Source organism: Mesoplodon bidens (assembly GCF_964165515.1).
Source record: "Mesoplodon bidens genome assembly, chromosome: 1".
In the NCBI taxonomy this organism is placed as follows: domain Eukaryota; kingdom Metazoa; phylum Chordata; class Mammalia; order Artiodactyla; family Ziphiidae; genus Mesoplodon; species Mesoplodon bidens.
The window spans coordinates 225,119,338-225,135,343 of NC_138176.1; the positions used below are offsets into that span (position 1 = coordinate 225,119,338).

General features: G+C 41.0%; 1 protein-coding gene across 9 annotated transcripts in view; it reads left to right on the plus strand.

The window, feature by feature from the left end:
• Positions 1-16,006, plus strand: part of DCLK2 (doublecortin like kinase 2) — a 161,981-nt gene that overhangs the window by 78,596 nt on the left and 67,379 nt on the right. For all 9 annotated transcript variants that reach the window (XR_014016495.1, XM_081242378.1, XM_081242373.1 and 6 more), the window contains exon 3: positions 13,783-13,885. Coding sequence is in view for 8 of the 9 variants with exons in the window: in XM_081242378.1 (XP_081098504.1) it covers positions 13,783-13,885 (103 nt within the window). In the remaining variant the exon portion in view is untranslated. The remainder of the gene's footprint in view (positions 1-13,782; positions 13,886-16,006) is intronic.

The following is a 16,006-nucleotide window of genomic DNA, read 5'->3' on the forward strand; positions in this document are numbered from 1 at the left end:
CAGGGGACACGGGTTCGATCCCTGGTCCGGGAAGATCCCACATGCCGTGGAGCAACTAAGCCCATGTGCCACGACTACTGAAGCCCACACTCCTAGAGCCCGTGAGCCACAACTACTGAAGCCCTCATGCCACAACTACTGAAGCCCACACTCCTAGAGCCCGTGCTCTGCAACAAGAGAAGCCACGACAGTGAGAAGCCCGTGCACTGCAATGAAGAGTAGCCCCCGCTCACTGCAACTAGAGAAGGCCCGCGCGCAGCAACAAAGACCCAACACAGCCAAAAATAAAAACAAATAAATAAATTAATTTTAAAAAAAGATGAAAGAAACATAAAAAACAGATATGATTCATTTTTTAAAGATAAGGAGAATTCCTCAGTGGTCCAGTGATTAGGACCCCGTGCTTTCACTGCCGAGGGTCTGGATTCTATCCCTTGTTGAGGAACTAAGATCCCACAAGCTGCAGGGCACAACCAAAAAAGAAAAAAAAAAACTATTAAAAAAATAAAGATAGGGATGATTTTCCTACAAACCTAAATAGCCCTACTACATTAGAGCATGTAATGGTGTTTGCTCTCATAGTGCTGAATGGTTGGTTGGTGTTTTCCAGAATAAGTATGGAATTAACTGACCAGGTTTTTCCATACCCCTTTCACTAATGGTTCTCTTAGTCTTGATTCCAAGGGTCTTTACTACCTGAATGTGCTTACCATATGCTAAACTATGCAGAGGACGAATTTCTGGGAAGTGTTGCAGGTTTTGCCTTTATGTTAAAATCTTAAAGGTCACAATATTTCTTCCTACATATCATACTCTAAGAATCTCCAGTCTGGCAGCAAATGGAGTCCTATTCTAAAAACCATATGATTCCAACTTGTGCTTGTAATTTGTTTTTAGTAAGAGTTAGCCAGTTTGTTTGAAGATATCAATTTCAGAATATATTCAGTATTCCCTAAAGTATAGGAGGTTGGCCCGAACTTGGACTGACCTTATGGCATTACTTAGAAGTCGATCCTTAAAAAAAAAAAAAAAAAAATCCTAGATATACACTTACATAGTTGCTATTCATTTACTTCATAAAAATATGACATAGAAAAATGGTCTGGTTACTTGGGTTTTAGACAAGTATGAAAACTTCTCTGACTTATCTCTATAAACTCTCTTATGCCATTTTCATAGATTGTAAATCACACTGTTTTCTTCTTTAGGGAGACAGTGTGTGGTCAAGTACAAAGGATACATTCCAAGTCAGACAGGCAGAGTTCAAATCTCAGCTCCTCCCTCACTGGCTGTGTGACCTTGATCAAGTTACTTAACCTCTTTGAGCCTTTGTTTCTTTTTTTGTAAAATTGGAAAAGTCGCTCCCGCTTCACAGGGTTGTTCTGGGGGTTCAATGAACTTGATGTGTAAATGAGAGATTCGTGGTGTACAGTGTGGAGGTGAGTGTGCCATGGGTGCTTGTTCCCTTTCACTTTCTGTTGGAAACAGAAAAATTTGGATTAGAAAATTGCCACCTTCATTTTGGTTCTCAGCTGCCTCTTCTGTAACACTTATGATTTAATTGTTGGTTTATTGTTGGAAGATGCCCGAGTGCTAGGGAACATTGACGCAAAGTTCTAGTCACATCTGCTTGAAAACATTTAGCTCCCACTTCAGAATTAGAGGAAAACTCATGATGGTTGGTTTAATAAATTTCTTCTGACTTCTTCACCTGAATTCTTCTAAAATTTTGCTCCAGCCTCTTTCCCTTGGTGGAAAGCTCTGGAGTAGGTTTGAAACTTTTTTTTTTTCCTGTAGGAATTAAGACTGGGGCCCTCAGTGGGGGGCAGTCAGAGGGTCAGTTTAGAAATCATTTCCTTTATAGGAAGAGTGATCATTGTCTCTCCTCCCAGAATAACGTTTTGTAGCTAACTATCTCTGAATTTTTCAAGATCTTTTCAAGGTTTCTTCCTGAAACAAATCTTTGGCCTCAGGATTCTATGATTAGTCTTGATTGGAGAATCCTCATTATTATGTGGAGGCCACAGTGAGAAAAGGAAGGTTAGGTCCAGTATTTTTAAATGAAAGCAAACTAAATGTAGAGAGTTGTCTGCAGATGCCGCTGAGAAGCCCTTTACTGTAAGTACCGTCATCTTTTAGCTTCAGTTCTGTTTCCATGGCAGCCACTTGGTTGGTGGGTGCCCGGCTGAATGGTTTTACGGGAAGCTGAAAAACATTGCTATTCTAAGTAGCTTTCTTTTTTGTTGTAGAAAGGAGTCCTTCCCTGACTGCAGGCTAGCCAGCATTTACTGGGAACAAAGCAGGCTATTTATGCTGATTGTATTCTCGGTAGAGGGTAAAGAAATGGGGAGAATCCCAGCCCCTGCTGACTGACCTGTGAATTTATTTTTCTGGTTGTTGTTTCTAGCATTTTGGAAGAACCAAGTGACTTATTTTATTTCTTTATTTCAGGTATGATTTCCCTGTTCATTTTAAACAGAACTTATATTCCAGAGATAGAACTGGTTAAAAAAAAAAAAAAAAGAGTGATGGTAGCAGCGGTAGTGGTGTGTGTCTGGGATAATGCTAGTTATGGTGAAGTCAATCTGCTGAATTTATAGCTTTCAAGTATCTATAAGGGCAGTGTATGAAAAAAAACAGGTGTCCCCGGCTAGCAATAGAAACAGGAAGGTAATGGCTCAGGCAGTTATAATATTAGGCTTATCCTTTATTGTATATTAAAATTGTTCTTTGGATTTTTTAAATATTAAAAAATGTTATGTTTCTGTTTGTTTATATGATAGAAAAATTATGGTACAATAGTCTATGGGGGGTTCAAAATGCAGTTCTCTTTTGGCAGTTTATGACTTGTAATGTGACCATTTCTTAGGAAAAAACAAAAGCAAGGGTATCGATGCAATTCCATTAAAAGCCTATATAATAATTTTAGTTTCAAATATAAGCCACTTACTGGATTTTCTTTCTGGAGCTCCTTCAAATCCTCTTTAGAAGTAAGTTAGAAAAACATGTTGCTGCCTAACTACTCTTCTGTAGAGGCCACCTTTCAAAGCTGAACTCTGATAGTGAAAGCATTTGATTTCAACAGGAACCGTGGACGTTTGTTCTCTCTCTCTCTCTCTCCCCCTCTTTCTTTCCTATACACACACAGTTAAAATGAAAGAAAACCCATAAATTCCAACATTATTCCTTTGATAAAGTGCGATCCTTGCTCCAAAAGGTAGACATTTCAAAGGGGCTAAGATTTTGACCCTGACTCTATTTAGATAAGTTGATGTTAGTTTAAACTAGTCTGTCACTGAGATCCAGTGATGTTTGTTTGGCATTTTTATCAGGCCTTGGAGATTTTCCATAAAATAGGCTTCGAAAGTGTCTCACGAGATCCTTATTTGATAGAAGCCCAAGTATTTTTGAATGGCACCAAATGGCAAGTTTAATTGCAAATGCTTTCCTCTACCAAGTGGTTGCAGTAGTAGAGTTCATAAGCAGTTTTTCTCAAATCACTCTAAAATCATGAGGAGATTTAATTCCTGAAAGGGCTTACATGATCTAAGATGAGTATTTTAAGGTATCCGGAGCCAAAATTTGATTACCAAGTATTTGCTGAATACCTCCTATAAGGAGCTAAGGGGTTGACTGGTGTGGTCAAAGTGTTTATAGATTATGTTGGCATAGAAAACTAACATCGTAAATCTGGGAACAAAGACTACCTTGCATGATAATGGGTTGATAAGGATTCATAGAAAGAGTGTGAGATGGAGCCTCTAGGGAGGGCTACCTGGAAGAAAAGGGACTCAGGGCATTTCATTAATTCCACAGAAATTTACTGAACAGATCCTACACGCTAGGTGCTATGTGTTGATACTATGCTAGAATTCTAGTGATGCCCAAGACAATGATCCGACATGTGTGGAACTTGCACTCTGGTAAGAGGTCCAGGCACAAAAACCAGGCAGTTGCCTCATTGATAGTTATCTGTGTTGGGCAAATTACAGAGTAAGTATTGAGGCAACACCTGGATTTGGAGGGCATGAAGATTGCGCTGTCGACGATTTCTCTGAGGAAACGTGAAGCTGAAACGAACAGAAAGAAATCCCAGGTGGACATTGCTGTTTACCCACTTATAATAGTGTTCCTTTTTTTCTCTCACAGAAAAATGCACTTAACTTTTCTGAAAGCATTGTCCTAAAATATAAATAAGCTTTTCTTAAAAACTAAAATACTTAGACTATACAACTTTGTAGTAGGAAGTGATCTTAGAGAAATCCAGCCTGCTTTACCAACAACTCCTTTGTAACTCTGGAAAGGGTAAGAAACACAAGATTTCCAGAGTGCTAGGGGGTCAGGAAATGGAGACCTTCTGTAGTTCAGAAAGCAAGTGTCCAGGCAGGATGACATCTCTGTGTCCTCCACCTTTTTTCTTTGGGGGAAAAGGTTTATTATGCTCCTAATACATGCATAGTATTTTTATCAGACCTCAAGCCCTTTGTTTCTGTATGCTATGACAGAGACCAAACAGAGAAAGAAAAAAAAAAAGTGGTTGGGGCAGTCTATTAAGAACTAGCACTGGAATTATGGCTGCCACCTTTTTACCCTGATCTAATTAATCTGTCGACTGAAGGATAGAAAAATTACTGTTTTTAAATGGCCCACATTCATTTGGAAAACTCAGATATGCTCCTGTAGATACATTATTTCTCAGTCTGATGTTCCCCCCTTAGAGCCTGCTGATGGCTTTAATTTTGTACCTTAGCAGAATTATTATTTTCCCCTCGTGTGTGTAGCTCGCTTTCGTAAGCCACAGAGCATCCATTATTCGTGAGGAGGTTCTTGCATGGAGAAAAGAATGGAGAAGCAAACCGTAAGAGGGCTTCTAAACGGATACGCTTTTCCTCACCCCGTTAGGAATGACTTTGAGACATTATTCAAGGTATTGATATGTTTTTTTCTGAGTCAGGTTTAGTGACATGGCCCATAACTCAGTGCTAAATGCCAGTTTTAAAAATGTATGATAAAAGGAGCAAACAGACCACCAGAGTTGAAGAACAAGAAATCTGTTTAAAAAAACTATAAAAGGTAGAATTATCTAAGTGTCCAAATATATGAAGTACTCTAAAGGTATTAAATATTTTACGGGATGCTGTTTTTCATCAACTTATTTCTTTTGGGTGTTCTTCTATTACAGCATTCTCTTATTGTAACGTTTTGATGACTCCTATTCGGCAGGCGGACTCTCAACCGCTGCGCCACCAGGGAAGCCCTATTGTAACGTTTTGATGGTACTTACTACTATTCTTGTTCATCTCCACCACTAGACTGTGTGCTTCTTGTCTTTTGTTTATGCCTGGCATATAGTAGGGACATGATTCATGTTAGATTGAATATAGAGTAGTAAACTAATGTGGCTTCCATTGGTGAGAGAGAGTTATTTTAGCTTACATCAGACCCTGAGCATTTTATCAGATTTTAAAAAATATATTTATTTATTTATTTATTTATTTATTTAGGCTGCACCCGGTCTTAGCTGCAGCTCGTGGGATCTTTAGTTGTGGCATGGGAGCGTGGAGTCTTACCCACTGGACCACCAGGGAGGTCCCTCAGACGTTTTCTTTGAAAAGTATCAACTGAGTTTGGGGCACTATGAAGAATAATTAAATATGTGGTCCCATATGTTTGTGAAATTTAAGCATGGGCAAGTAATGACTGCATTACATGGAGGCCTAGTATTACACAAATATAATTTTGGCATAAAATTAGATTGATATGCTGACAGTTCTGTCTTTATATTATCCAAAAATGTTGACATTTATAGGTATAGCTTACCTACATAGATATAAGCCAATGCTTTGCTTTGATATATTACATTTAATTCTTTTTCTCGTTTGTAATTATTCTAGGGAGCTGTTGGTAGAAACATTTTTTAATATATGCATATAAACATTTATATATATTTTACATGTCATATGTATACCTATATGTGTTTATTGTATATTACATGAATCACATTCTTGTGTAGAATTTCTGGGAGCTTAAGATATCTTAATTTGGGAGGCAGTGATTTTTCCACAAGTGAAGACCATCAGTGGCAGCTTTCCAAGTTGTCAGTGATTCTTTTTCTCGGAGAATATCTAATTTATTGAACTTGTAGGAGAGCATGTATTATTTTTTGTGTGTGTATACTTAAAAGATTATCCATTAAGTTAATTTTTTTTTTTTTTTTTTTTTTTGCCATACGCGGGCCTCTCACTGTTGTGGCCTCTCCCATTGCGGAGCACAGGCTCCGGACGCGCAGGCTCAGCGGCCATGGCTCAATGGGCCCAGCCGCTCCGCGGCATGTGGGATCCTCCCGGACTGGGGCACGAACCCGCGTCCCCTGCATCGGCAGGCGGACTCTCAACCACTGCGCCACCAGGGAAGCCCCCATTAAGTTAAATTTTTAAAAAAACATTTGAGGTCGTGAATTAATGAAAATGAAGAAATAACATGTACCAGCTCCTTTCACGTACTATCACATTTTTCCCTTAAAGAAGAGATGAAACTTGTCTGCTGCCCGTTTTGTGGACAGAGAAATGAGCCTCCAAAAGGTTAAGTATCTCCCCAAGGTCCCACCTGTATGAAAGGGAGGAGGTGCAGCACGGTGGTCCTCTCCTCCCAGAAAAGCTTGTGCTGAGCCTGTGCTTCCTGCACGGACATCTGTAGTTTAAACAATACCATACGTGAATTATCCTGTACAGTGAAAGTAGGAACAGAACTGAAATCTGCTCATTCTTCTGTGCCTGTTAGTTTTTTAGCTCACCTTTAATCATGCTCATCAACTTGCATCTCTGCCTCTGGTGTTCTGTTTGTAGCGTGTTTTAGGTTTACGGTTTAGTTAAACATAGGAATGACAGTGCATAACAGTCCATGTTTACACTGTGAAAAATATGAACAGAGACTTGTATTTTAAATCCGCAGCAGCAGCAGCGAGAGAGAAGTTCCCATTCATTCCTTATTTACTCATTATCGGTGGAATCTAGGTTTTTGCATCATCTGTGTTCCTGTCGATTTTCTTCTATTGACCGGTCAGGTGCAACCCCATGAAACAGTAACAATTCCAGCTTAAAAGGGTTAGATTTTTCTAAAACACTGTATCGGCTGGGTAGCTGCTTTCTAGTTTTAGAACCAAGAATGTCTGTTATGCAGGCTGTGGGACCCTGAATGCGCCCCTATTGCTGCCTGCAGGCATGTCATATTTCCCTCCCCATTCATTCTCCCCACAATCACAGGTTGCAATTCCACACCTTTTTTTTTCTCCACAAGTCTGCTGTACTTCCTCTTTCCCCCACCCCCGGCCCCTGCCTCACTTTGAGCTGATGACTTTGCTTCAAGCTTTCTCAGTGAAGCAGGAAGCAGTCCACCAGCTCTCCCACCCCCACCACATGTCCCCCCGCCAGCAGCTTCCACCTGGTTCTCTTTATTGCCAGAGACTGACCATAGTCTCATGCAAGTGGAGCCCTTCCACCTGCACACTGATCCCATGCCCTCTCACAAAGGGAGGCAGCTCTAGCAATCCCCTTTCTTGCCTCACCATGTTTGTCCTACTAGATCATTTCAACAGCGTAGTAACTTGTGTTCTCTCTCTCATCTTGAAAACAAGCTCCCTTGACCGTGGACTCCCTGCTTGTTTCTGCCATCTCCACACTGCTCCACTTTTCCAGTCGCAGCTCCCTGAAAAAGTTGTCTGCATTCACTGTCTCCAGTTCTTCTCCTGTCCTCTGTTAAAGGTGCTGCAAGTAGACTTTCTTTTCAACCACTGCACCAAAACTACTTCTGATCTTCAGGACCAGCGATCTCCTTGTTGCTCAATTCACTGGTCACTTCTCAGTCTTCATCGTACATGGCCTGTCAGTAACACTGACTCAGCCGATGGCTCCTCCTCCTTGAAACACTTTCTTAGCTTGGTTTCCAGCAAACTACAAGCACTCGCTTTTCTTCCTCCCCCACTGACTGTTCCCTTTCAGTCTTCTTCGCTGTTTTTGCTTCTTCTCCCTGACCTTGTAAAGCGGCTGGGTTTCGGAGCTCAGGGCTTACACCGCTTCCCTCTGTGCATTAATTGCTGTAATTGAGCTCAAGATTTTAAATACCATTCATATGCTGGTGAGTCCCAAATTTGTATCTCCAGGCTAGATCTCGCTCATGAAATTCAGATGTGTTTATATCCCACTTTCCACCCAACACCTCCACCTGGATGTTTAATAGGCATTTCGCAGTTCACATGCCAAATCTAAATGCGTGGGCATCCTCGCCACCACCAACCTTGCCCTTTACCTTGTACTCTTCCATGAGAGTTAATGACAGGCCCATCCTTTTAGTGGCTCAAGCCAAAAACCCTGAGCCATCACATTCTTCTCTCTTCTCTCGGGTCCCCGTAGCCTTCTCATCCCATCCACTCCTGGCACAGGCCACCCTCATTGCCTGAGTAGCAATAGCCTCCAACTACGCTGCCATCTGTGCTTGCCCTTTTAGAGTCTAGCCTGAGCGCCGTGTATCCTGTTCGAAGTAAGTCACGTTGTGCCGTCCTCTGCTCCAAAGCCTCTAGTGGTTTCCCATCTCACCCAGAGGAAAGCCAAAGTCCTGACCAGCAGCTGACAAAGCCCTACCCCATCTGCTTGCCTCCCTCACCTTGCTGACCTGCTGTCCTGCAAAGACTGTTCCCCGTCTAACTGTGCTCCAGGACTGTTTCCCGTGACCATGCCAAGGCTTTTGAATATTCTCTTCTGTTTCCTGGAACACTGCCCTCCCACCTCCATCCCTAGACATTCATGCAGCTTCTCCCTTACCTCTCTTAATATTTTGTTCAAATGTTACCTTTGCAGTGAAGCTGTTTAGTATTGCAGCACCCATGCCCTGCATTCACTATTCCCCATCCTTGTTTTCTTTCTCTGTAGCACTTATCACCTTTTGACGTTGCATACATTTACTTATGCATTTTTATCCTGTGTCAACTCACACTGGCTTCATGAGGGCAAGGATTTCTTTCTCGCTCTGTTTTATTTCTGTTGTTGTTTGTTTCGTTTTGTTTTATTGATGATTCTGTAGCACCTAGCGTGGTGCCTGGCACATAAGTTCTCAATACAAATTTGTTGAATGAATGAAAACAGGAGTTGTTTAATATTTTATGAGGTATGTTGGTATCCTGAGTACACGTTAATAAAATAAAATTAGCCAAAATGCATGTTTGCTTATCTCAGTTTATCATTTATTTATATGACACCTATCATTTCTTGAGAGTAGTGGTGACTTATTCGAAGTAATCTGAACCAATTGCTAATTATATAATTCGGTTAACTGTTTAACCAGATATGTACTTAATGGCTAGAATCTGAATTAAAGGGATGCAGACACCTTATGCAAACCATGTTTGGAAAGCCAAACTTATACTGACAGGTGAAATCATTAAACAATTGGTTAGGAAGAGCTATCAATAAACAGAACAGCTGGGGGAGGGGGAATAAACCACCTTTTGATCTGTTATATTCCTTCGACTTGATAAATACCTTTATTCCACAAAATAGGCAACTTAATTATTCACTTTGGCATTTATTCTACTCAAATACCAACTAATTTAGTGCCAGATGAAATGTTTTCTTGTAATAAAATCAATTAAAAATTAATTGACTTTTCAAACAGACATTCATACAGGTATATTTTAGAAAATTCAGTTGTCATTTTTTCATGCTAAATTGATTACAAAAACAAATGAAATGTTGATTTTTTTAAAAAATGGATTAAACTTTGGTAGATGTCTGTTTTATTTGGCCAAGAAAGTAGAACTGGATTCAGTTCCATTTAAGAACCATTTATTAAATGTATATGTGTAAAAAACAAAATAGTGGGAGATATGAGAGACATAAATGACTATAAAGCAAGGTGGAATGTGGTAAGAACTATAAAAGTAGAAAAGGACTTCCCTGGTGGTCCAGTGGTTAAGACTCTGCACTCCCACTGCAGGGGGCGTGGGTTTCGATCCCTGGTTGCGGTTAGATCCTGCATGCTGTGCAGCTTGGCAAAAAAAAAAAAAAGAGATAAAAGTAGAAAGATGAACTCTGGGATTCCACATAAGGGGAGGCACCATGGTGTTAAGTTTATTTATTTATTTATTTTAACTTTTTATCTTATATTGGACTATAGTTGATTAACAATGTTCTGATAGTTTCAGGTGTACAGCAAAGTCGTCGTTATACATGTATCTATTCTTTTTCAAATTATTTTCTCATTTAGTTGCATAATATTGAGCAGAGTTCCCTGTGCTATACAGTAGGTCCTTTTTGATTATCCATTTTAAATATAGCCGTGTGTACATGACACCATGGTGTTAAGTTTAAAGCAGAGATATAGATGTGGAGGACCTGTGTCTAAATTCCTGTGCTTGTGTTCATGACCTGTGTGGGGGCAGGTTGTTTTCTTGTTTGTAAATGAGGAGTGATAATAGTATCAACCTCAGGGATGATGTAGGGATTAATGAGGTCACACATATGCAGCACAGAGAGACAATTCTGAGAGGTTAAGTGATGCCTAAATTCTGTAAGTCTTGCATTAAGTGATGGTGGTGGAGATGGCAGTGGAGATTGCATCTGTGACACCACTCACCCCAGAGAAGTTACTCTGTGTCTGAGAACTCAATTCCAACAGGAGCAGCTCCATACCAAGCCACAGTTCATTCAACAGACATGTATTAAGCATCCACCAAAGCCAGAATTCTCCTAGACCCTAGGGAATGATGAATCAGAAATATCATTGCCTACCTGGAGGTCACGGCACCAAAGAGTGGTCAGAAAGACCACTTCAGGCTGAGAAACAGCATGGGGGAAAATAGAGTAGTAAGAACCAGCACTGAAGTAGAAATTACTCAAATGTCCATTAACTGATGAATGCATAAACAAGATGGGGTATATATATCCATACAACCGAATATTACTCAGCCACAGAAAGGAATGAAGTCCTAATATGTGCTACAACACGTATGAACCTTAAAAACATGCTAAGTGAAAGAAGCCAGTTGCAGAATGCTACATATTGTATGATTTGATTTATATAAAATATCCAGAATAGGCAAATCCATAGAATCAGAAAGTAGATTATGGGTGCTTAGGAATGAGGAGATGGGGGCATGAGGAGTGAATGGTAATGGGCCTGGGGGTTTCTTTTTAGATGATGAAAATATTCTCAAATAGATTGTAGTGATGGTTGCAGAACTCTGAATATACCAAAACCCATTGAATTCTGTGCTTTACATGAGTGAATTGTATGGTTTGTGAATTATGTTTCAATAAGCTGTTTAACAAAAAAGAAACACCAGCACCATACAGGTAAGGAACCCAGAGAAGTCATGATGTGGCTGAGGAACAGGTGTGCAGACGAAATGGCAAAGACGAGGTTGGAGGCTCAGGCAGGGTCAGTCTTGTGTGCCCTGTGAAGGAGCATTATCTTGTCAAGGAAGGAGGTCGGTGAGCACTGTGAGTGGTGTGGGCACCCTGGCACCTTAAGAGACTGCATGTGCCCACATGGTCTTCATTTATTTCCACACCTGTGAGAACAGTGATGACTGGAGCGGGGGGAGCAGTAAAGACTGGAGTTAGAAAGCCTGTTACTAGACAGTGGCAGGCGCCCAGGCAAGAGAAAGTGAGAGCTGAACCAAGGAGTAGGGATAGAAATATTTGGAAGCCGTGTAGGAAGGAAAAATGACGTGAGGGATTGGTGAAGAAGGGAGGAAAGGATGACTCCCAGGATCCCAGCAAGGATGAACGTGTGATTGCCACCTGAGATGAAGAGAAACACTTTTCACAGGGATGGTGAAAAATGTTATCCTTCTATTATGAACTGCATGTTTGTGTCTCCCCAAAATTCATATCTTGGGCCCCTAACCCCCAGTGTTGATGCCGAAAGCTCGGCCTCTGTACACCGGCCCCGAATCAAATCTCAGAGACAGAGTTTTGGGTGAAGTAGAAAAGAATAGCTTTATTGCTTTGCCAGGCAAAGGGGGACACGGTGGGGTCCTGCCCCTAAAAACTGTGTGTCCCCACCTGGGAGGATTTGATGTGGAGGTTTATAGCAGTAGTTCAAGGGTGGGGCTGCTGATAAGATCAGGGTGTGCAGGGCCTGCGCTCCTTTACTCTGATCTCGGGTAATTTCTTGATGAGCTTCTCTGGTTCCTTTAATCTGGCCTCTGGTGGTTTTTTGGCTGCTCCTCCCTTGATTAGCATCTGTTCAGATCTGCCCTTTGGAACTCAGAGAAGGTCATGGAGGCTGGAGTCTGTTCCCTACAAACAAGAAAATGGGGGACAGAAAGGCATCTGTGCCCAGCAGCCCTACAGGGTCCTGCTTGGTTTCAATGTGATGCTATTAAGAGGTGGGGCCTTTGGGAGGTAAGTAGGGTTGCATGAGGTTTTGAGGGTGGAGCTCCCATGATGGGATTAGTGCCCTTATAAGAAGAGACAGGAGAGACCTGCCTTCCTCCTGTGTTGTCCCCCACCCCCCCCCCCACCGTTCCATGTGATGAAACCAGCAAGAGGGTTCTCACCAGAACCCAACCGTGCTGGCACCCTGATCTCAGACTTCCAGCCTCCAGAACCGTGAGAACTAAGTTTCTGTCATTTAAGCCACCCCGTCTATGGTAATTTGTTATAGCAGCCCAAACTGACTAAAACACGCCTTAAACACACTGTGACCTGAGCTGAGTTTCAGTGAAGTACAGAAGCCACATCTTGCTTGATGAGGGATTGGAGCAGTTTCCACACCTGTTCCACTTATTGTGTATAATCCACTATCTTCTCTCTAGAGCATTTTTTTTCTAACTCTAGACTGAGATTTTTTTTTCAATAAACGGCTAAATAGTGATCAGGAAGGCTTAAGGAATTATTGAGGTTCTCAATCCTTTCAAGTACTAGAGCACTGATTTTTTTTTTAAACTGCATTATTATTGGGAGAGGAGTACTTTTTTTAAAAAGAAATCTTATCATACATCCCATTAAAACACCAGGTAAAATTGGAGCCTGTTTATATCCAAAGTCCTGGAAGATGGTTCTTGTCACCACCGGGATGAAGGGATGAATGTGCTCCCTGGGGTGGGTCCAGGTTCTGTGGGATCTGACACTGATACAGTATTGGGGAGGGTGGGGTGAAAAAAGAATATGAAATTAAGACTACGTTTAGGTACAGGGCCTTGGAAGGGCCATCATTAGCTTCATGGCAAGTCTTCCTCTGATCTTAATGATGGTGGTGGTGGTGAAGGTGAGTATTAGCACATTGAGTACCTATATGCCTGGCACCCATTCCAAGCGGTTTTCATATATTAATCCTCAGGACAACCTAAGGCGCAATGTACCAAAGGTACAGAGAGGCCATGCCCAAGGTGACACGGCTGGGACATGGAGTTGCTAGGAGAGAAGAAGGGTAGACCAGTAAACTGGGAGCAGAGACCTCCGTCGGCCCCAGCTTTGCCACCTGTTAATGGGAAACCTGGAATATATCACTGAGCCTCCTGTGGATGACCTTGACTTCACCTGTAAACAGAACATTGATGCCAGCTAGGAGCCCCTCGTTTTGTTGTTCTGAGGTCAGTCAGGAGACATTGTGTGGAAGTGCTCTGTGGAGGGTGAAATGCTTGGAAATGTGTGCTATTAAATAGTTTTTCATTCTGACTCAGTATTATAGGTGAGGCTAGAAAATATATTTAATTTTGCTGACTTTTGTTTCACTTCTAATGTTGCTAATTTATTTCTTGGACATGATTTTTTTTTTTTTTAGGTTACTTGTCTGCAAGACTTTTTTGGTGATGATGATGTTTTTATTGCATGTGGACCTGAAAAATTCCGTTACGCCCAAGATGACTTTGTCCTGGATCACAGTGGTAAGGCAATTCATTGACCGTCTTTGTAACCTGAAATGCAGGCTTGGGATTCTCACTTGGTGCATGTTAAGTGGTCTGGTGTGTTGGAGAAAGATGGCATTGGTGGTACTCTTTTTGAATTAATGAAAGTAGAAAATAACATGAAGATATTTACCTAGTTGCAAAAAACAAAAAAACCTAATTCAAGTGAAATAGTTTCCATTTTTTAGCAAGTTGGTTCCATCTCTTTTTACTGCATTGTTTTGCCTCTGAAATGGATGTCCTACCTTCTTCCAGAATGGTGCCTGGCTATGCCACCTTAAATGTATGGATAGTGTTGAACCTGAAACAGTTCATTATACATCTTCCATAAAGAGATACATAAAAGGATAGTAAATTGTTAATAGTGATTATCTCAGGTTTCTTTTTATCTCATTGCTCTGTTCGCAACTTAAAAAAAAATAGCATGCATTGTTTATATATGCAGGAAAAATAAAGCTATTTTCATTGATGGGATAAGAAAATCCCTTTCTCTTAATTTTAGCCAAAAAATGGAGTTTTCAACTATTTAGCAATAACCTCAGTGATTTCAGATGATTTTGATCCTGGGAATATTGTTCTAATCTGTTGTCTGGAACAAATTTAAACCTATTGCTGTATTAGTGTTTATCTTAGCTGATAGTAAAGTCAACTTCATCTTTAAATGAGATAAAATCATACAGACATAACATTTCACAGAGAAGAGGGATGTTGGAGATTCAGTCCCACTCTTTAATTTCATGAATGAGGAAAGCTGGCTTTTCAAAAGTTAAACTGGTGGTAAATCCTTTCCAGTTGTAGTGGTTCTGACAGTCCAAAATTACAGAAACATACTACCAAATAAATATGGCGAGCCATAGACTTTTTAAAATTCAAGATGATACATTCTGTGGTATCAAACTTCCTTGTGTAATTCTTTCCTGTTACACTATGTCACTTACCTTGGGGCGATTTATCTACTTTGTGCTTGGGGATCATCTATCTACTCTTATTGTTTTTTTCCACTGATGCCAAATTTCTTGGGGGTTTCTGTACTGTCTTATACTCTGTTGTACTGGCCCAGCTTTAGATTAGTAATGCCACCGGAAAGTCCATAAAGAATTGCCAATGTTATCTGTGCTTATGCTCTCCCCTGTTCTCATGGGTTGACTGAAAAACATGCATTTACATATCATCTGTATTTTACATCTTTTGCGGTACGCGGGCCGCTCACTGTTGTGGCCTCTCCCATTGCGGAGCACAGGCTCTGGATGCGCAGGCCCAGTGGCCATGGCTTACGGGCCCAGCCGCTCCGTGGCATGTGGGATCTTCCCGGACCGGGGCACGAACCTGCGTCCCCTGCATCGGCAGGCGGACTCTCAACCACTGCGCCACCAGGGAAGCCCCTACATCTTTTTTGACTGTAGCTTAATTTCATTTCATAATATTTCTTTGATGTCAATATGAGTCATTTTGAAAGCTGAGACACTGAAACTCAATAATATTATGCTCCAGGTTGTAAAGTTAATTTGGGCGGCAACAACAGCAATAAAACATTTATTGAGCACTTACTGTATATGTACTAGGCATTGTACTCACGGCTTTACATGTATGTTGTAAATTTACCTAAGCTATTTGAATTGTTCATAGTTTTTTGTTGTTTTGGCTACCAAAGAACTCCAATAATTAGAAGTGGGTGAAAGCTACTGACTTCTTCCCTCTTGATCCCTACTTAACCTTCTGCAAACTGGGGATAATAAAAGTGGCTTTTTCATAAAATACGACGAGGATTAAATGAGTTCATATGTGTAAAGCAGTTGGAAGTGTGCCCATTACACAGGATGTGCTATCCCTGTTGTTGCTGTTAATGTTAATATTATATCACCACCATTAGGTCATGAAATTTTATGATGAAAGCAAGTCTCAGACCTAATTCTGCCACAAGTACATTTACTAGGAGTTTTGCTGAAAACTCAGTCTCTGTGCACTGGTGCTGAATCAAATCACGGAGACAGAATTTTGGGTGAAGTAGAAAAGAAGAGCTTTATTTCTTTGCCAGGCAGAGGGGAACACAGTGGGCTCCTTCCCTGAAAAACTGTGTGTCCCTACCCAGGGGGATCTGGT